This window comes from Sphaerodactylus townsendi, linkage group LG10 (assembly GCF_021028975.2).
Source record: "Sphaerodactylus townsendi isolate TG3544 linkage group LG10, MPM_Stown_v2.3, whole genome shotgun sequence".
Taxonomy (NCBI): domain Eukaryota; kingdom Metazoa; phylum Chordata; class Lepidosauria; order Squamata; family Sphaerodactylidae; genus Sphaerodactylus; species Sphaerodactylus townsendi.
Window position 1 is genome coordinate 45776249 of NC_059434.1, and position 21711 is coordinate 45797959.

Below are 21711 nucleotides of genomic sequence, written 5' to 3' on the forward strand. Positions count from 1 at the left end.
TGGAAGTGCTTCTCACTTATGAGTTATGTTTAAATTGGTCCACGAAATGTCTGCTGTGCTAAGAAAATCTTTTTTTTTCCTGTTAGAGAAAGGTACTTGGGTATGATAGTATGGTAGGAAAGAGATGTCAATCTTGAAAAATAGAAGAGGATCACAAGAGTCTCCCAGACAGATTTCACTGGTATGTCTGAATCAGTGCCTTGAAAGCAACCTTTTGCAATCATTGCTCATTTGACAGGCCCAAACAGAATTACATCACTTCCTAAAAGCAATCATGCATCTCCTTAAGACATCTTACACATCCACCACAAATTCAGGAAACAGGAAACGTAGATATGTTGTAAAGCTGAGAAAGATTGACAGCAGTCTCATACCCGCTCACGGAAAGCTATCATGAAGGAATGCAACTTCATGTTGTCTTTGTTACTGTTGCTCAGTGAAAGACTTGCCTGCTATGGTAAGTAGTAACATGCCTTTTGCGTCGTTAAGAGGAACTACACAGACACATTTTCTGCTTGAGGCAAAGGAACTCTTTTGAAGTGTTACACCCAGAAAAGCTGGTCCTTGTAAAGGCAGTTTGCACAAACTTTCGCATGTTTCTTTCAGCTTCGCTTTCCATCTGTTTGCTGGCTTTTCTTTCCATGGATCTCGCGTTTAAGCTGCAGATTCAAGGTGCGTTATGAAGTGTACAAAGCTTTTGCTTTCATCCCAGTACTTGTGATTTTAAAGTCATTTGATATGTTTGAATTGTTGGGGACCTTTGTTTCTAAGGCTGCAATGCGAGAGACAATAACTTGGGAGTAAATCCCATTGAACTTAGTGGGATTTGCCTCCAAGTAAAAATGCAAGGATTACATTGTAACCTTAATATTTCATGGGCAAATGAAAAAGCAGGCATTCTAATGATCTGTCAAAACTGTAACTGAATAATTACATGATCACAAAGAATAATTATTAACCTCCAATAATATATACTCACTTCTTAAAATGTAATGCCAGCCAAATAATTTATTTTTGCGGAGGCAAGACAGAAAATGTGTTTTGATGTGATTCTCTCATATTGAACAGTGGGAAAGTCCCTAATTTTATTTTCATGTATTTAGGATGCTATGTTATCACATGCATTTTGAACAACAGAGAGGCTGACAGTTATTTATTACTTGCTTTTAATTATAAAACAGGTGCCTGTTCATGAACTCACTAAAACATGTTGCAATTCAATCCAGCAACATTGACCCTTAATGAGGAGGAAAGTTTATTTTCATGATTTTTCTGATCTTTGCCTTTTATGACGTTTACAAAAAAAAATAATCCTTACGCAGTGTTGTGCTACCAAAAGGCTCTTAAAAAGATTCCTAGTCCTGTCATCATTATGCTTTTCATGGCTTTAAATCAGAAACAAGCCATCTTGTGATTACAACATTTATTTGTTAATGCTTGGCTGGATAAAGCACATGCAGTCATGTAAAAGCAGCTTTTGCCATTCAAGCTGGATATCTGACATGCTAAAATGGGACCAGCAACCTAACAGCCATCTTGGAGATACCATCAATAAGCACAATGTAAATCTTGTTAGAAACCTGGTGAAACCAGGCTGCAGTTTGAAATAATGTAGTTAGGTGATCAGAATCTGCTAATGAAAACTGAGATTGGCTATACTGTTTCTCACCAAAAGAAAAAAAATTGCAACTTCATTTGCCACATGTTGGATGGTCTTTGTTTTAGAATGCTCCATTTGGCCCCTAGTGCCTACCTAGTTCTGTCACATTAAGTTTTAACAAAAGGCTTTAAAACATAAACACTCCCATTTTCTGGATGTTTGGCAGCAGAATAGTCCAGCCACAGCAAATGATTGAAGGATGGAATCTATCACTCAAGAATGTATCCATTCAGCAAGCAGAGAGCATTTGGCAAACAGTTTATCAGGGAAAGCATGTCAGCTGTGAAGGTCAACAATCTAGGAGTGTTCTTACCACCATTTTCAAGCAAAGATACAACTTGGAAGTTTCAAATATTCTGAAGAAAGGAAGGAAGTTGTGAAAGACATTCTAGAAGGCGAATGACGCTATAAAAGGGGGTTCTTGCTAAGACAATTGCAAAACAAGACATGGGCCCTTTCTGCACAGCACAAATAAAACATCCTGAGGATGTTAAAAGAAGCATCTTGGGAAGGAACTCTTCACAGCTTTTCCCCAAAGATGCCTTTTTGACTTGTTATTTCAGCTTAACCCATATTTTTTTTGAAAATGCCAAACTAGTTTTTTTCAATGGTGGGATTCAAAAATTTTAGTAACAGGTTCCAATGGTAGTGGGATTCAAACAGTGGCATAGAGCCAATGGGGATGGGCGGGGCACGATGGGGGTGGGGCCAGGCATTCCGGGGGCGTGGCATTCCTGGGCGGGGCTGTGGCAAGGACTATGGGCGCGCATGCCCCAGGTGCAGTTCCCCTTCGCCCTGCCTCTAGATTCAAATAGTGACTGTTTAAAGTATTAAAAAAGCAATATACCGAAAGGTAGTATATTATTTATTTTTTATATAATTATATTGATTGATTTTAAATATTAACATAAGTAAGGAGAGAAACCAAAAACTGTTTACAATTGTTAACATATTACAAACATATCTAATTGTCTATCTCTCTCAACCTCTCCAACTAAAACCTCCTATATTGCCTCCCTCCTTCCCAGAGCCCTTCGGGGATAGGGCGGTATAAAAGTCCAATAAATTCATAAATAAATAAAACATTTCCCTCCCTCCCTACTTTCTACTTCCCCTTCAGATTCCTATAACTACTTTATCTATTCCACTTGAAAGAAAATTAACAGAGGGAGAGATCCAAAATCCTTAATCTAAAAGAGTAGTTTAAACTCCTCTCTTTCCAATATAAATTTCAAGGGGAAAAAAGAAAATGAAAAATCTTTACCTACAATACTTTCCCAACCTTTATACCAATGAACAAAAAAAAATAGAATTACTATATATTCTATTATTTCATACAGTTCACACACACGTGGGGGGTGCCATGGGGGCCGCAGGGGGCCCTGGGGGGCGATTTTGCATCCCCCACTTGACGAGATTTGTTGTACCCAGGGACAGAGATTACCCCTTGTCCCTAGTGGAGTTAATCATTAATAACCAGTTCTCCAGACTGATAAATTTTTAGTAACCGAATAGGTGCGAATAGGCTGCATCCCACCTGTGGTTTTCCCCCCCAAGACATCTTAAAGACACTTCCCCCATGCTGTGTAGAAAGCAGCCCATTTAAATTTTCCCACCTGAGTTTCAAGCTTCCACTTGTGTTTCCTCTGTAGCTCCTGCCAGCCATTTGCTGCCACTTCAGTGATTCTCTCTGCAGTCCACCATTTGCTGAAGGTTTCCCATGGAGGTTTCCTCTTCTTGCATCGAGCCCACCCACTTTTCCTGTGTGTAAAATACAGGGGCGTACCTCCCAGCGGGACATATGGGATTAAATGTCCCCAGGCTGCAAATATTTAGGCATGGGGGTGGCAGAAAATCACCCCTCACACCCCTCTTCCTCCCCCCACCCGAGTCCATACACTGACGTTGTTTGGTTGTGGTGGGGGAGGACAGCCACTTATATGGGGGGGGGGTGTCTCAGATTTTGCACCGGGCTACATTTTCCCTAGACACACCTCTAGTAAAATACATGAATAAAGTAAGTTTTTCTTTGTAATCTTGGGAATTTGTTTTTTTGTTTTTTTCCAATTAGATGTTTTGAAGCTATGCAGACTTGATAGATTTCGATATGTCATTTTGAAAAAAGGAAAAATGACCAGTTCCTGAGATTGCCAGGAAAAACTAACTTAATTCATGTACTTTCAATCCAATTACTCCTTTATTGGCATAAATAGCAGAAAATACAAGTTCATACATATAAAAAGACAAGTTAAAAACAATATAAAAATGCATATGAGAAGTAAAACAATTAGCGATAGTAAAAAATAAAATTAACAATTGAAGATAGTCATCAGAAATGGAGCTGCTGTATATGTTACATCAGCATTATAGTCTCCTAGAAGAAAACACATGGCAATAGTAAGATTTTGAATTTTTCTTTCTGCCAGAAAAGGATGGATTAACCAAAAGTGCACATCTGCAATTATTTCGCATTCTAAAAGGACATGAATCAGAGAATCATGTACTTTATATGCAGGAAAAGCAAGAGGGTTCGATGAAAGCAGAGGAAAACTTGGTGGGAAACCTTCAGCAAATGGAGGGTGGCACAGTGGATTCAAGTGACAGAAAGGGGGGGACCAGGAGCGTACCGCCCAAGGGACATGGGAATATCCATGTCCCTGGGTGCATGCCTTTGGGCCAGATGCCCCCCACGTAACCAAATGGCGTGCACCCCAGCTGTATGCCACCAACCCCCCTCCCCAGGAGCTGGCCTGCAGGGAAGTGGGTGACGGGGCTCGGCAGTGGGTGGCTGCGGTGCCTGCATGAGCCATTCGCTGCCACCAAACCCCACCCGCAACCTCCATGCAAGCTGGCTTTCAAAAGCTGGCTTTCAAAAGTTGGTCTGCACAGAGGCCTGGGGGGCAGGGCTTGGGGGCATGGCCCCACCCCCATGCCCTCTCTCTCCATGCAGGTCAGCTTTTGAAAGCTTTTAAGGGGCTCAGGGGCAGGGTCCTGCCTCTCCCCATGTCCGAGTCCTCCCTGGCCTCCATGCAGGCTGGCTTTTGAAAGCCAGCATTTGAAATTTGGCTTTTGGAAACTGGCCTGCATGGAAGCGGGGGGTGGGGCTCAGGGGTGGGGCCATGCCACAAGCTATGCCCCCCAGCATGGGGGGCATGAAGGTGAGGGAGCGCCTGGAGAATGAGCTGTTTCCAGGCACCATTTCCCCCCTCCCCCAATATGCCTCTGTTGGGGACCCATTGTCTCCTTTAGTGTTTCAATTGTCTCCCAGATGTCTTTAAAAGGTTATGCAGATTGGACCAGACTTGACTACTGAATTTTGATGTATAAATGAATTTGGTTTTGAAGCAAGCTTTATCTTCTGTACAACAAGGATGAGCTTTTTACACATAAACAGCTTTTGAAAAATGAAACCAACTGCTTGCTTGAAAGTGTTAAATGCCTTAAGCTAAAGTCCCAAGTTGGTCTCTTGACTAAAATTCTGGATAATGTTCTTGTGTAGCTGGGCTGTGAAGACTGGGAGAATGACAATGTTTAGGGGATCTCTGAAAAATGATATAAAATATTTGCACCCTGCTCTTTCAATCATAGCGGCTTATGAATATTATATTTCTATCAAAATAAAACATACTATATTACATACACTCCACTTTGTCTTAGCCAAAAGCCCAAGAAGCCTTTTAAATAACAATAGCAAACACCAAATAATACAGATTATCAATCAAGATTAAACTAAAGATATCCAACTCTTCAGACCAAAAAACTGTTAAAATTCTTTTACTTAAAATCCTCTACTAAGGATGCTTTGCTGGCTACTTAAAAATGACGTGTAGCCCAATCCTAAGAGCTTTGATTCAGAAGTAAATGCTGCCAATTTCACTAGGGCTTACTTCCAGGATAAGAAGGCCAACTGCAACAAAAATTAAAACCAGCTGTAGTTTAGTTACAAAATAATTTTTGTTTTCCAAACTGAAGCACCTGAGATAAGAAAGAAGAAGAGTTAGTTTTTATAGCCACTTCTCTCTACTGAAAGGAGTCTCAATGTGGCTTACAATCGCCTTTCCCTTCCCCCACCCCATACAACAGGCACCTTGTGAGGTGTGTGAGGCTGAGAGGGTTTTGAGAAAATTGTGACTATCCAATTTCACCCAACAGGCTGCATGAGGAAGAATAGGGAACCAAATCCAGTACATCAGATTAGAGGCCCCCACTTTTAAACACTATACCACACTGGTTCCCAAAAAAACAAATCTTGAACCATATATATATAGTTGGCAGGTCCCCCATGGCCAGGTAGGGTTGCCAACTCTAGGTTGGGAAACTCCTGGAGATTTTGGGGTCCACAACGGGGTACAATGCTATAGATTGTACTCTCCAAAGCATCCATTTTCTGCAGGAAATCTGACCTCTGAGGTCTGGAGATGAGCTGGAATTCTGAAGGATCCCCACGTCCCACCTAGATGCTGGCTATGTTCATATTAATTGCTCTCTATTTTGAATCTGAAGATAAAACAATAGTATCACACATAATGCTCAACTCATGCTAGCTGTTAACACACTTCACCCTCAAAGTTTGCTAGTATTTGAACAAAGCCTATTAAGCCTAAGTGTATATTTTATTTATTGTATAAACTCTGAAACTGTACCTTCAAAATGCCCAAGAGACTGCACTTGTGGTTTACTAGCCATCGCTGGTTCAGGAAAGAATTATAATTGTATGGCTGCTTACATATGGTGATAATTCTTCCTATCGCTCTTGTCACTGCTCAGAAAGCAGATGCATTCACAGTGCAACCAGAGCGTTCATGCAGCAGTCTTCTGTGCAAATTTCTTGCTTTAGCTCCTCCAGCTCTGTTCCAGAAATCAACACCCTTCAAACTAGTGGAGGGGTTTATTGGGAGGGGCAGGGGGGTCAGTCATTTTTTAAACTTCAATTGCCAGATTACTCTAGTGCAGCAACATTTCAATGGTCTAATTCCATGATCAACCAGTTTCTCTGAATGTCCAAATTTCATGCTGCTTATCTGACTTGTCATTTTTGAGGGTTAAGTTTCCTTCCTACTGTTGGTGAAAGTTATATTTCTGAGTGAAGATATTGTTTCAGAACCCACCTTGCTTTTCTACAATATTGTTAAGCAGAGGAAGCGATACACTCTTTGTTTTTAAATGAGTGCAAAGTAGCCTTTGATAAAGTCAGTTTCTACAGGAGGTGGAGCAGAGCTTGCAGCAGTGAAATATGGGGAAGCAGAGGTCCCTGTTTTCATCTCTTGTAAAACTGGAACATATACTGTGTAGGATACATATGTCAATATGAAACAACATTTTCTACTATATTCTGCAGGATCAGAGCCTCTTATGTTGGTATTTAAGTCTTTTTGAGAGTTGATCCCATGGCGGCCAGGATACAGAGAAATACTCATACATCTTTTGTAGTCAGGAAGGAGATCAGGTGTAATTCTGGAAGAACATCTGAAGGCAGACAACCCTACTCACAAAAAACATGATCAAATTGAAGTTGCTTTTTAAAAATTATTTTAATTTAATTATTAATTATTAAATTATTTTATTTCACTTTATGGTAATATTTTATGCAACCCCTAACAGGCACCTTCAACGCTGTCTTTGCGCCTGTCAAGTATTTTTAGAAAGTGGGTGAAGCCGGGTAGAACTTTTGCTAGTAGAGCTTTGGATTGACCATTGGAGATTTGATTGACTTTAAGAACTTTTTAAAACATTGCTTTGGGAGCAACTACCACCACAGCACAGCAGTCTTCACTGTGTGATTGAAGATAAGCTACAACAGCCATTTTGGGATTGGCTTCACCTCCTGCAGCAGCCATTTTGTGACTGTGCCCAACATCCTGTGCCAGAATTCCAAAGATTCCTGTAAGCTCAAAAAGGTTGGAAACATCTGCCTTCGAGGCTCATTCTTTATTATCCCCTTTCCCTATGCTGTTTCTAGCTAGCTATGGCTTATTTTCTTGCATCTTGTCAGTCTTCCCATTAAAAAAACATGTTTTCTACCTTTCAACAATGAGATACCTGTGACTCAGTTGATCTGGGATTGTTGAAACGACAAAGTCAATTTTCTGAAGCAGGTCCTGACCTGCTACCTGGAAATAGTTTGCGAGTTTCATATATCTAAAACTGAGGTAAAAATGTGTCAGAGGACAGTGGAAAATTTTTAAAGAGAAATGTGAAGCAGAACTGAAGATAATACTAACAATGAAGGTTGAAAGCAAATGTTGCCTGTCGAAAACTAAACACTGGTGCTGTATTTGAAGAAGCAGAGTAATAGTTAAGCCTTACACTGCTTTCACTTTTGCATATCACCATTTTTTTAGACATCTGCCTTCAGATTCCAGTATTGTTTCAGAACAAGGGGGTGAGGCTGGGAAATAGAGCCTCTGTTAAAGAAGGTTTCCATATTTGTTCGTTAAGCAATGAAATTGCCCATTATGTTTGCTGCCTATGCAGAGCAGAGACTTTAATTATTGCATTAGCTGCTGGTTGCTTTGCCTCTTGTCCTGTTAACTCCCACAAAAATGCTGGGGAAAGATCAGAGCTTTTTACCTGACTCTTTGCTCATGCAAGGATTTGCTCAGGCTTTCTCCCAAGACAACAGCAAAGTTTGTATCTGGTAGATACAGAGAGACGCCCTACGGGTTTCTGGTTTCATTGCTTGTGCAAGTGCATTGATCTACATCTGTTCAAATTAATGTGCGAGAAAAATTTCTCCTCTAGGAAGTTCTTGTTTGTTTTCCTTGAAGGTCTAAACCCTCGACAGTTAAATACTGAAACACAAAGACAAACCTACTTTAGCTTGTAGCATTTAGCCTTTTAAACAATGGATAGTCAGCGAAAGTCATATTTGATCTGCTGTTCTGGGCATACCTACCTCCTATTGATTCCAGTGGGCTTTCATTGGTTTCCATGAAAGATATTGTCAATGATGGTGTAAATAGGACTGCAACCATAAAATTCTGCCTTATTCAGGAGTAAACCATATCCATTTAAATGGGGCTAACTTATAAACAAGAATGCCTGCTAGAGGCCTGCTGGGGGTAACAGGATGGCTTTGCCGGGCTCACAGATCAGCTGTTCTGGGAGCTGGACTGACTGTATGGGGGGGGGGGGTTGGCTGAGTTGGCTGTTGAGAGTGGGGGGAGGCAGGAGAGCTTCTGGGCCCCCCGCAGAGCAATGATTCCAAGGTGCCGCTGCTCTGCAGCCAAGAGGGAATCAAATGTCGGGGAAGGGCCCCCATTGGTGGGGATTGAGACATTTGATTCCTTAGCCATTGATTGTTTAGGATTAACCTGTGAGTGTACTATGTTGTTTACAGTATGGAATTAGCTGGTTGCTGCATGGCTGAGCAAGATTTTTTCCTATGACTGAGAGTCCTTTTTTCAGTTACTTCATACTGCATTAGGATTGCCAGGTATAGTTGGTGGGTTCAGGAGGGAGTTTCATGGGAGAAGAAAAACACAGTCTTGTATACTCACCAGAAGTTGGTTCAGGAAGTGACAAGGGTAACACTAGGAATAACTATGTTTCTAGTGATTCCTAGAGCTACCCCTTCTCCTTCCTGTATTAATTTATGATTAATGCTTGAGGCTACTTTCCCCTCTCCACCGCTTGGAGCAGTAGCAGATAATGGGACCCGGGGCTTAGCAGCCCTAGCTAGGGAGTTTTGGTTTATTTAAAAGACATGGATAAATCAGACTAATAAGACTCCAGATGGTTCAGGATTTACATTTTTGATGCTTCCTCACATAGCACATCAGGAAGCAAAGTTTTAGCCTAGTCTGTTACGGTCTGATGCTTAATGGGAATTGTTACTAGAGGGGGACTTTGAAATACCTTGTCCCACACTTTCCATTTGAAATGGTACAGCCTATTTTCCTGACTCAGCACTCTGCCTCTTAATTACCCCTTCATTCTTCTGCAGGTGTTGAACAAGCCTCAACATATGCTGTCAAAGTGATCCCTCCAGTAAAAAAGTCTATAGTGAAATTCTTTTTTCACACTTCTAAGTGACCTCATTTGACTGAATGACATCACTGTCCAATAAAGGCTGAGCAAGATGCCAGCAGAGGCATGTAGACTGCAGACTTCTGAGCTCATTAACCATAATATTGGCATGTTATGGCCAACTGTTGCTTATTTTTATCTACCGTGTTCCTCCCCCCCTAAAAGTCTGACAGCACAACTGGGTGAGTGAAACAGTTTAGACTGAAGTTATTTTGGGAGCAATTAATGTACAAAATGTCTAAAATATGTGCTGCTCTTGAAGGCAGGAACAAATATTTACATCTCGCCAACATCTCATCAAGCTTTTGGAATGCCTTCTGAACATGATACTTGGGAGACAATGATCTAATCTGTTGGGTCCTCTTTATCTGTACGGAGCCCCTCGGGGACAGGGCGGTATAAAAATCGAAATAATAAATAAATAAATAAATAAATAAACCGAATGTGTAAAACAAGACTTTAAAAATTAACTGATTTTGGCCTAAACCAAACTCTTAAAGTGCACAAAAAGTGTTATAAGAAACATTTTCTATTAGGACTACATATACATATGTATTAATGGGATGCTTGTATTTTCCCTGTGGTGTCTTTATCAGAAATACAGACAAAAGTACACTGCTAGCATTCCTGAACAGGAATGGCTTTTCTGTTGTACCAATGTGTTAGGCTGTTCTAAAAATAGCTGGCTAAGACTTGGCTAAGTTTTAGAGCCCTTTGAATCCGAAGTTTACAGAAATAACGGAACCCATAGACTTCAGCTATTCTCTTTTACAAACCTAACTAGTGCTTTTATCAATTCTTTGCATTCCTACTATACTAAACTATTTGTGTGAAGAAACTGAATCCCTTAATGCAGTTTGTTCTTCTCGTATATTGGTTCAGGCTTCAGGCCTACAATGGAAAAGTTTAAGTTGGAAAATAACTGAGCTGATGCCGTAAACTTCACAAACTGTGACCTTTACAACCCAGATAAGTGATCCAAGTGCAGAGAATTAATGGGCCTCTGAGCATCCTTCTATAACTCCATTCTAGTTCCTAAGGCCAAGAATGATGAAACCACATTTTACCTAATTAATAAAGATGAGCTCATGAGAGATGGAACTTGTGAAGTGGTGGGCTGGACTAAGCTGCAGATTGGTTGGTCTAATCACGCCATCAAACTCTTCTGACCTTTGTGGTCGCATACCTAAAACTGGCTTCCATGATTAATTGAGATAATGAAATAACTATGTATCTGACTGGTCAACTAAGATCAGGCGAACTCAGACTCTAGCCCATATAGTTCGGAATCTAATTTTATTCTTGGTACTTTGCTCATGATTCCTGGACCTTTGATTTTGTACTTGTCTAGTGGGTGAGTCTTGTTGACTATCCATGCTTACTCTTGGATAAGAGTAGATTCTGAAATTTGAAGGACTTCAGCTGAATGGTAACATCTCATAATTAGAACAATATAATTACTGATTTAGCTTTATTATTTTATTCCTCACTGTTCTTTTAATAATATTCTTGCACAGTTTTAATAAATCACTTTAATTATAAACTTGTGGTGTTTTGTCCTCAGGAGGCTTCAAACTAATTCTAGTACCTAGGTCTGGACGGGCTGCACCTACCAAATTAACTGTTTTCTTGTGAAAGTCACTTTGTGACTTTCTTAACTTTAATCCAAGGAAGATTGAAATTGCGACCCTTGGCATCTGCCTGTTTGGGTAGAGAAAGGGATTGGCAGGAGCTACCTGGACTGAGGAGGGAGGATCACACCTCACAGTTTTGTAATTTGCATGCATGTTAGCTGCACATCTCAATAATTCCTTGGGCTAGGGGTTCTCGGACTCAAGGCAGATTACACAGAGTGCATCAATGCTATCAATAGAAAGTGGCATTCAATAAACAAGGGAATAAGATTTGGGTTATACAACCAACCAGAAATCTGAAAAGCAGAATTGAAGCCAAGCATAGGTGTTAATATGACACATTAAATGATGCAAGATTACACAGTAGGATTCAATTTACAGCAAACTTCAATTTACAGCAAACTATACACAGTAGTACTGGCCACAATCCCTAATAACTTAGTGAATCATTTTGTATCCTTAGTATCCAAATAACATAGTGAATCACTCCTTGAACCAAACCTCACCAAACTTGGGGGGTAGCATAAGGACAGTCTCCTGATGATACGCTGACATTTTGGTGCTGATATGTCTAAAACTGCACTCCCTGCAGGCACCAATGTCCTGGTTCAAAAAGAATATTTGGTCATGGTGGGGTGGCCGCCCATGGGGGGGGGGATCCAACTCAGGTTTTGCCCAGGGCTACAGTTTGCCTCGTTATGCCCCTGGTTCTCAACAATCAGTATATTCACAGCGCCACACCTTTGTAAGCCCAGTAACCAGCAGAAGTGGCAGGAACAAAGCAGAAATTAGTCTCCAAACAGCTATCTTGGGGATTACTACAACTGAACCATTTCCCTTGGAGTTCTGCCTAGTTTGTTTTGGACTTAATTATCCTTAATGCTAGAAAGTGATTTACAGCCTTGTGCCCTTCATGATTTGCCTGTTTCTCCAGATTATTTACGTATCATTTAATGGCCCAGATACGAGTCTTTGTGGAAATAATTTTAATTCCAAAGTTGATATGCAAATGATTATAGAATCTGCAGAGTGGCAAGTGAATAATCAGGCTGTGGTCATGTTGCTGATAATAGTGCTAAGATAGCTACTTCATCAGAAGAAGAAAAACTTTTAAAATGCATGTATAGCCAGCAGGGGTCTCCATGCTCTCAGCTGGGAGCTGGCATGGAGGAACAGAATGAGGGGAGCCAGCTGCTTAGAAAAGAGTGTGGAAAATCGTCCTCTGGAGAGGGAGGAAATATACAGCAATTGGGCAAACTGATGGGAATGGTGTGGCCAGGGACCTACATAGTCAGTCAGCAGGGGGGTAGTTGGCAGTAGAAAAAGAGGAGGAGAGTGGATTTATACCCCATTTTGCTCAACTGTAAGGAGTTTCAAAGCAGCTTACAAAATCCTTCCTTTACTCTCCCCACAGAGACAATTCAAGAGAACTGTGAATAGCCCAAGGTCCCCCATAGACTTTCCACAGAGTTGGAGAACAAACCTGGTTCACCAGAATTGGGCCCACTGCTCATGTGAAGGAGTTGAGGAATCAAATCTAGTTCTCCAGATTAGAGTTCACTGCTCTTAAACACGACACCATCACAGCCACTGTTAGTGAGGAGGGCATTCCTTAAGGAGTGAGAAAGGCCTGGGGTGAACAGGAGGGAAGGCCTGGACAAAAGCATGTGGGAGGGTGCAGATGTTAGGGAAAGCTCTAAAGCTTAGGTGTCAAATTCACGGCCTTCAGATGTTATGAACTACAGTTCCCATCATCCCCTGCCAGCATCATGCTGGCAGGGGATGATGGGTATGAATCCACTAACTTTATCTGGAGAGGCATACTCAGGTTATTGACACACAATATGCTCTAAAGGCTGTGGATAGGTGAAACCTGTGGTGGACAGAGGAGACAGCAGGCTCACAAGACTAAAGGCCAGGGAAGCAGAGATAAACCGCTTCTCTCAATTTTGGGGCTAAGGGGGTAGAACGACAAGATCTGTAAATGAAGGCAGAATGAACAGTTTACTGTTCTTCAAGTGTTGGTGAAGTTCTTATCAGAGCGAGGTCACTATGGAGCCCCGACCTTCATGGAGCCCCTACCTAGTTTCCTTCATGCCCATACCTAGCGTGAGGTATTGATTGCCCCCAAATGTACCCTCAGTAAGTTATTAAAACTAAGTTTCACATATCAATCCAAATAAAAGCAATACATTGTTTACATCTCTTTTGCAGGCTTTACCACTGAACCTGCAGTCCCAGAAGGTTCAGATTTGCTCCCATCAACAGTTCAAGTAATTCTGGGAACCTCTACAACTTTTGTGGTGTTGACAAGCAGTGACCAAGACCTGAAAACTGCCACCCCACTAACAGAAACTGAGTTTTCTGCCACCACAGAAATATATCCCACAAATGGTAATGGAATTGAAGATCTGCATCCTGCTTTGATATATGGAGTCCCTGCAGCGTTCGTATTAGTCCTACTTGTTCTATTGATCTTTTTCATCATAAGACGTCGTAAACGGAAGCAACTCAAACAAGGTAAAACGTTTTGGTGAGACAGGAGGAGAAAGATCACAGGTGCGGGAAAGCAGGCTCAAATCTTTCCAATGTCATGTTTAAATTGGATCTATGCTTTGGTATACAGAGAACTTTCACCTCTTCATCCTATGCATTTAACCACATCTGTTAGTGCTGTTGCTATTACTTCTCTTTCATCCTTTATTTAAAATTCCGTTATTTAGAAATTTATACCATGCTTCTTTCTTCAAAGTGGCTTATAAACTACAGCTTTCCCTCTCTTTCATATTTCTCATAGTATACAGCCCTGAGAGTTAGGTTAAGATGAGGGACAGTAACTGACCCAGTTAATAGGCAGAGCAGAAATCTGAACCTGGTTTCCCAGATCCTAATCTGACTCTCTAAAAAGTGTACCATGCTGGCTCCAGGGCCACCTCTGAATGGTCTCAGCCATACAACCCAGAAAACCTACAAATTTCCATAGACACCCACCACTTCTGATCCTGATGGTCCCCAGAAGTAGAGAAAGCAATGACCCAAGATTTTCCCCCAGCAGAGGCGTAGGAGGTTAAGAGCTCATGTATCTAATCTGGAGGAACCGGGTTTGATTCCCAGCTCTGCCGCCTGAGCTGTGGAGGCTTATCTGGGGAATTCAGATTAGCCTGTACACTCCCACACATGCCAGCTGGGTGACCTTGGGCTAGTCACAACTTCTCAGAGCTCTCTCAGCCCCACCTACCTCACAGGGTGTTTGTTGTGAGGAGGGAAGGGCAAGGAGATTGTCAGCCCCTTTGAGTCTCCTGCAGGAGAGAAAGGGGGGATATAAATCCAAACTCTTCTTCTTCTTCTTCTTTATATGGAAGAGAATGCTATTGACTGTTATAAGAAAGAGAACAAGTAGAAAAAACCGGTTTCAACAAGTGAGACAAGCAGATGCTGAACTCTGTAATCTTTCCCAACTCCTCAGTACCTGGCAGGATATGGGTAGAGCAGTGTAATTAGAGCCAAACACATTGCTGAATTCTCCCCACTTACAGTCCCCTAACAATAATTATCTGGCTAAACATAAGTCCTGCATGTACAGGAGATCTTATTGGAGCTGGCTGAATTGTGCATCTTACTGCTGTCTGGTTATCTTGCATATCCAGGCCAGCTCTACCAGGATTCTCTGGCTTTTCAGCAAAGGGTTTTAGGCCACAGATAATGTGCTTTGATCATTTTTCATGACTTGTCCTTATTAAGCAAACACTGGATTTGTGCAGGGTTTCTTCAATCAAGAAGCAAAAACTTGTTTTTTCAGAAGAATGAATTTATTCTTAACATTTTCACAATGGTCTTCTTGGGTAACTGTGATGACCACCACTGCTACTTCCTAACAAAAAAAATAGTATTACAGGGGAATCATGTGATGATGTGTCTATAAGCCACTTGAAGAATGCCATGAAAGAAACTGCAAATTTCCCATTCAAATTATTCTGTCAAAGGAAAGCAAATGCAGGCAGAGCCTTTGGAAAGTATGCAGTGAGGCCTAAAGGGGCCAGTATAAATGAGCCAGCCCCTGATTGGACACAAAGGTCAAGCACTACACAGTTAGTTGATGAGGCTTTTTCCTTGTTTGTTTATATTGTACAACAGCTTGCAAGCATGGTTTCAGGATGATATCTTGAAAACCAGTATGATGTACTTATTAGAGAGTTCAATTGTACCCTGTCTCAATAAAAGAAAGAACCTCAATGTGGAATTAATCCACAGCCCGTTCCTGGACCTTCATTTAAATGGAAGCTCCGCTGCAGTCCTAGTGCATGCTGAGTTCTGCCCCCCAACCCTTTTCTCCGTTTGTATTTTAAAAGCTATTTTAAGCCCTACTTCTGTCAAAAATTTCTTCTGTGCCCTATTAAGCTTGCTACTGTGATAAAAGAGCATTTTAGTGCATTTAACATTTATTAGCAGAACTTGCCTTTTGCAATCATTGCACCCACCATTTTGTGTCAGCTTCATCATGGAGCTGTGTCAGCTTCATCAAGTTGACACAAAATGGTGGGTGCAATGATTACAGAAGGCAAGTTCTGCTAATATACTTTAGATGCACTAAAATTGCTCTTTTATCACAGTGGAATCTTAATAGGGCACAGAAGAAAGGTTTTGAGAGAAGCGGCACTTAAAATAGCCTTTAAAATGCAACCAGAGAATTGCAGTTTATTGAACTGCAGAAAAATGCAACTGTCACTTTTGCCTCATTACACATGGCTCCCTTTTTTTTCTTTTGTTAAGAGAGGATTGGAAAGACTCAGGTTCAAATTCCCACACAACTATGAAACTCACTTGGATTACTTTGTTCCCTGTGGTATTTGGAACCCATTTGGGCTGGTGAAACAGGGTGATCAATGATGCTAGAATCATCAGTAGGTGGACCCAACTAATTCTTTGTTTGTCCCTATCCTAATCCTTTGTTTGTCCCTACCCTTCCTTGCAACAAGGTGTGGTCACAATGGTCTATCATAATTCCATCTATCTAACAAGTGGCCTTTTCCAACAGTCTGCCAGGCCTCGGTAGATATTCTGCTGGCCACCCCACTGCTCAGTGAGCTCTCTTTCTGAATTAGCTGAACTGATCTTGGGTGTGCTGGTAGAGCCCCCAAACTTGGTGGTCTCAAGTGACTATTTTAACATTCTTGCCAAGGTCAGGCTGTCAGGAGTGGCTCAGGATTTCATGGCTTCCATGACAACCATTTGCATTGTTGACAGAGTGCTAATTTATGCAGTGAAGTGGCAGACTCATTTATTAAAGATAAAGTTAACTGTTTATTAGGAAACTACATTTCAGATAGGACTGAGAGCCATGGATAGCCTTCAGCTACCACACTAACTAGGGAAGGAGGGAGAGGAGACTTTCGAGAAGAAGGAATGAATTAGACCTGAATTAGACCTAAGAAGAAGGAATGAATTAGACCTGAATTAGACCTAAGGACAAAAAAGAGGTGACACAAAAGGACGGAAGGATCTTTAACCTTACAGTCCTATATAGCTGACAACTTGTTTGTCCCCTGCTGGATATTTTCTCAATTTGTTTGCACTATTCCCAACCCCACATACTTAGCAGGGCATACACTGGAGCTGGTATATTACAGTGATGAGGAGGGTGATCTGGAGTTTAATCTTACTCCCTTGTCATGTGCAGATCATTGTCGAAAGATTTAATGCCCCCCCTTTAATGCCCACCTCCTTTCTCCGAAGGGGTGGTGGACCCATTTAGATGCTCTGCCCCAGGTGCCTGATGGATCCTGATGTTTCTTTATCAATACATGGGATTTCCCCACCTCAGCTACTGAAGATTCTGTTGAGGCCTTGTGATGGCCCCAGCTGTTGACACAATCACCCCTAATATATATGTATGCTGTATGCAACCTGGCAGGATCTGCTAGACAAGACTAAATTACAATTATTTGAATCATGCATGGTGGTGCAGCTTGGAAACTATTTTAAATCTGGTGTATTCTTGGAGGGACATTTAATAGCATTTAAACCTTATAGAGAAGATATGTTTAAATAAAATGTGTCCAGTGTAGGAACTCAGTCAGATCCAGTCAGATCTCAGAAGATAAACAAGGTTGGCCCTGGTTAGTATTTGGATGAGAGACCACCAAGGAATACCAAGGTCACTATGAAGATGCAGGCAATGGCAAACCACCTCTGAATTTCTCTTTCCTTGAAAATCCCTACGGGGACACTATAAGTCACCTGCGACTGGATGACAAAGCAAAATCCATTTATGTCTCATTCCCCTCTTTTTTTCTTGTTTTATACCCTGTTGAGTATAAAATAATTTTTCTTCTGCTCTTTTGAAGGCAGTGATCATCTGTTATACCTCATCCTAACCTCCACTGTATGTAGTTGCCCCTGTTTATCTTATCTGGTAGTCTTGTCCTCCCGTATCTCCCCTGGCAATTGATTTCTGATCAGGGTTTTGGGGTTTTTTTGGTGAAATATCAATGATTTTTAAATCTCCAGACTTTGGAGTTTTTAAAGTCTGGCTCCTTTGCTGTACTCTTCTGTAGTTTCGGTTCACAAACAGGTCAATTGCACATGTGCAGAATGAGACCATCTTGAACTAAACCATTTTGATAGCAAACTTGTGATTATGCTGCTTTCGCTGTTGGAACTGGGTAACATCAAGGAATTCATTGCTTGCAGTCTCCTGTTCACTGAAAGACTGTGTTGTGAATTTTAATGCAGCAGAGCTGTAGTATTAAATTTATCTTGGCTACTACTTTCTACTTGGGTTAAAAATCTATTCAATTTCACTTCACTTTCTTCCTGACTTCTCATCTGTCCTGTCTAATTTTATGCCACCTTACCCTTAATAGTAACCCCAGAGGATTTAAAAATTGCCCTGATTTCCTTATACTGTAGAGTTCAAGCACTGTTCAAAATTATGCAGTGCCTTTGCACAGAGTGTCTGACTGTTTTCTCCAGCCCCTATTACTTGAACTCACAGGCGCATGCTTATGCAGCATGAGCAAAAGTATGTGTCCCTCCTGCTTGTGCATTCAGCTCTTCCTGCATGCTATGCATGCAAGTTGCGTTATAAGTATGACTAGGAAAGAGAACTGGGTCAAGATATAGGAAGTGTTACCCTTTCACGCCCAAACCATACATGCCTCTGAAACTAAGGGTCTAAGCAGCCTTTAAGTTGGATTAAGTGACAGAATCATGATGATGTCATCTCAGGACAGGCAGGTCACTGTGAGAAAGTGTCACCCTCCTTCATTAAAGGAATTGCCTTATGATTCCATGGAATCTCCCCACACCCTGACCAGAATGAATGACCAGTGCTTGCAGAACAATAATCTGGTATCCCTTTCTACTTAGGGAACATACAGAACAATACAGACCTGCCAGGTAAATCAATTAATACATTAAACTGCAGGATAACTTTATTTCTTGCTCTGTTAACATCTCCCTTGGAGTGACTAATGCAACAGGAAAACCTTGCCACCAATGATGGAAAAGGGAGCAAATTTGGGATATATGCTTGTAGCTCAGCATGTAAAGTTCAGTTTTGCCTCAGGGCTGCCCTCCACCCCAGTTCAGCTTCTACATGTCTTCATTCCTCTCTTCCTCCCATTCTCTCAAAATTCCATTCTGGAGCCACCATGCTTTCTATCAGGAATGAATCCTCACATCTCCTTTTGCTTCTGAGCATCCTCCTTCTCCTCCAACCTAATTTGAGTTTGCAGTCCATTTCTCCTGAATTTTCCCAAAGCCCAAAGCCTGCCCTCTTTTGCTGTTTTTCATCAATTCCAAATCCAGTTATCTCCTCCCTATACAGTTAATTCAGCCTGACCCCTTTTACTGTTGTAGCTCTGTCCCCTTCCCTTCTGATACCTCTTCTTCTTTTTGAGTGGGTTCTGCTTTGACTAGTTGTGGGTGGATATATTTAACCAAAGTGACCCTGTACCACTAGGAATGATTTAATCACTTCCTGTTGCACTTTTCAGATTGGTATGATTTTGATTGCATTGTATTGCATTGTTGACATTGACCTTTCCTGCCCCCTTGTCTTATCACTCTATATTCATTAAAGGTTGATCCAGTTACACTGGAAGTTCTTCTCCCTTCTGTTCCCCAAATATCACCTCAAGCAAGCACCTGTGTATACGCAGGATCAAGTGCAATCCTAAGTAGAGTCATAGCCTTCTATACCAGAGGCGTACAGCCTATAGCCGTGATGGCGAACCTATGGCACGTGTGCCACAGGTGGCACACGGAGGCCTCTTTTTTAAAAATAATTTTTATTGTATAGTTTGAAATAATCATTCTATTTACATCTTTCTGATATAATTTCCAAACAATACATTTTCCCTTTTCCCCCCTCCCATCCTCCCCTAATATAAGGTGACCAGATGGTCACCTTTGTGAACTGGGACGGGGGGTAGGCGGCCCCACGTGCACGCAGCCGCACTGAAGGCAGTGCGCTCCTGCGGCCGCACGCGGGGGAGGCTGCCGCACTGCCTTGCACCCCAGAAGGCAGTGCGGCAGCCTCCCAAAAATCGGGACAATTGAAATAACCCGCGGGCCGCGGGACAAATTGTTTGAAGGCGGGACTGTCCCGCCAAAAGCGGGACGTCTGGTCAGCCTACCCTAATATTATGTTTTACTTTTCTTTAACCAAACAGCAGTAAGTCCATTCGTTGTTGTCTTCTTATCCATATGTCTTCTCTGACTTCCATCTCCTTATACACGGAGGCCTCTAGCCGGGCACGCGAATCTCCCCCTCCCCCGAGCAGGTTGCCGCCACCATTCCCCCTCTGCCTGAGGGGGAATGGCGGTGGCGACCTGCTTGGGGCTGCCTGCTCTCGCAATGCAGGAGCAGGCGGCACTGAGCGGGGAACCCCCTCTGCCCGAGGGAGAAGGTGAATGCTGCCCGAGGGACAAGGTGGCTGCCTTCTCCCTCAGGCAGAGGGGTAATGGCGGCAGCGACCTGCTTGGGGCCGCCTGCTCTCGCGGCACAGAAGCAGGCAAGCAGGGTACCCCTTCTGCCCCAGGTGGCTGCCTTCTCCCTTGGGCAGAGGGGGAATGGCAGCGACGACCTGCTTGGTGGCCTCCAACACTCCAGCCTGGGCATTTTTTTAAGCTGAGAAAGGGACCCTTTCTCAGCATAAAAAACCCAAACAAATGCAGAGGCTGGAGGTCCCCTCTCTCTCTCTGAGAGGAAGGGCTGGAGCCCACTTCTCTCTGAGAGGCTACCTGTCAGAGAGAGAGTGGCGCTCCAGTCTCCCTTGATCCATCCACTCCCCACCCCCATCAAGCTTTCTCTGCCCATGGATCACAGGGTCCATGGCCTGCATCTGTGTCTGGCATCTTCAGAGGTGTATCACAGAGGGAAGTCCCAGAGTATATCACAGTGTGTAACAGACTTCCCTCTGTGATACACCTCTGAAGATGCCAGCCACAGATGCAGGTGAAACGGTAGGACTAAGATCCACCAGACCACGGCCACACAGCCCGGAAAACCCACCAGAACCTGTAAAACCTCAGTATTCAGGTTAAATTGCCATATTGGCACTTTGCGATAAATAAGTGGGTTTTGAGTTGCAGTTTGGTCACTCGGTCTCGAAAAGGTTTGCCAGCACTGGCCTAAGGGACATGGGGTTAACCATGTCTCCGGGCGCACACCACCGTTCCCCCACCTCCTGGTCTGCAGGGAGGTGGGAGCGGGGCTTGGCGGCAGGTGGCCGTGGCACCTGCCTGGGCTGCCTACTGCTGATGAGTCCCATCCCCCAGCCTGCACACACTTTTTTTTTGCAATACGCTCATAATGTGTGTGAAAAGATAGGACTATGCTGAGCTCTATGGGGCTTCTTCACCCATAGAACTGTATGTACATTTCACTGGTTTTAACCTATTTGAGTCTGAGACCTTCTAGAGTAGATAGGGATACAACTGTGTTTGAAATCACTGCTGGGAAAATATAGACTTAATTGAGTTATTGTGTTACCCGTAACTAACACTCCTAAATATATCTATCTGGAAATGTCCCATTGATTTCAGTTAAACTTACTTGCTTTGAATTCCCTTAGACAAATAGTTGGAACATAATAAAGATTTCAGTGTACATCATGCCAGTTGCCACTTCAGTTTATTCTCTCCTGAGTACAATGGGAGAAAAGAAGACTTCACATCTACTGTCCTCACAGCAGAAGGAATATTCTGCTACCTCAGTGCTTGCTTGGTTTATGTGTAGTGTGCTTTCTTCTCAGGCTGAAGAAACACAGGCTTGCCTTATAAATGGCTTGCTGAAAGCATTTTGAAGTGGGTTGTAGGAATGAGCAATATAACCATGACTTTGCATATCTTACCTTTGATCTCTTTCAACACTGCCTTTGAAAA

At 42.3% G+C, this 21711-nt stretch overlaps 1 protein-coding gene across 3 annotated transcripts in view; it reads left to right on the plus strand.

The window, feature by feature from the left end:
- Positions 1-348: 348 nt before the first annotated feature.
- TMEM154 (transmembrane protein 154) overlaps positions 349-21711 on the plus strand; it is a 32661-nt gene continuing 11298 nt past the window's right edge. For 2 of the 3 annotated variants that reach the window (XM_048508864.1, XM_048508866.1), the window contains exons 1-2: positions 552-672; positions 13537-13842. In XM_048508864.1, coding sequence (XP_048364821.1) covers positions 594-672; positions 13537-13842 — 385 coding nt within the window. In that variant the 5' untranslated portion in view covers positions 552-593. Of the gene's footprint in view, positions 458-551; positions 673-13536; positions 13843-21711 lie in introns of those variants that run through there. The other variant, XM_048508865.1, reaches the window with a different exon arrangement.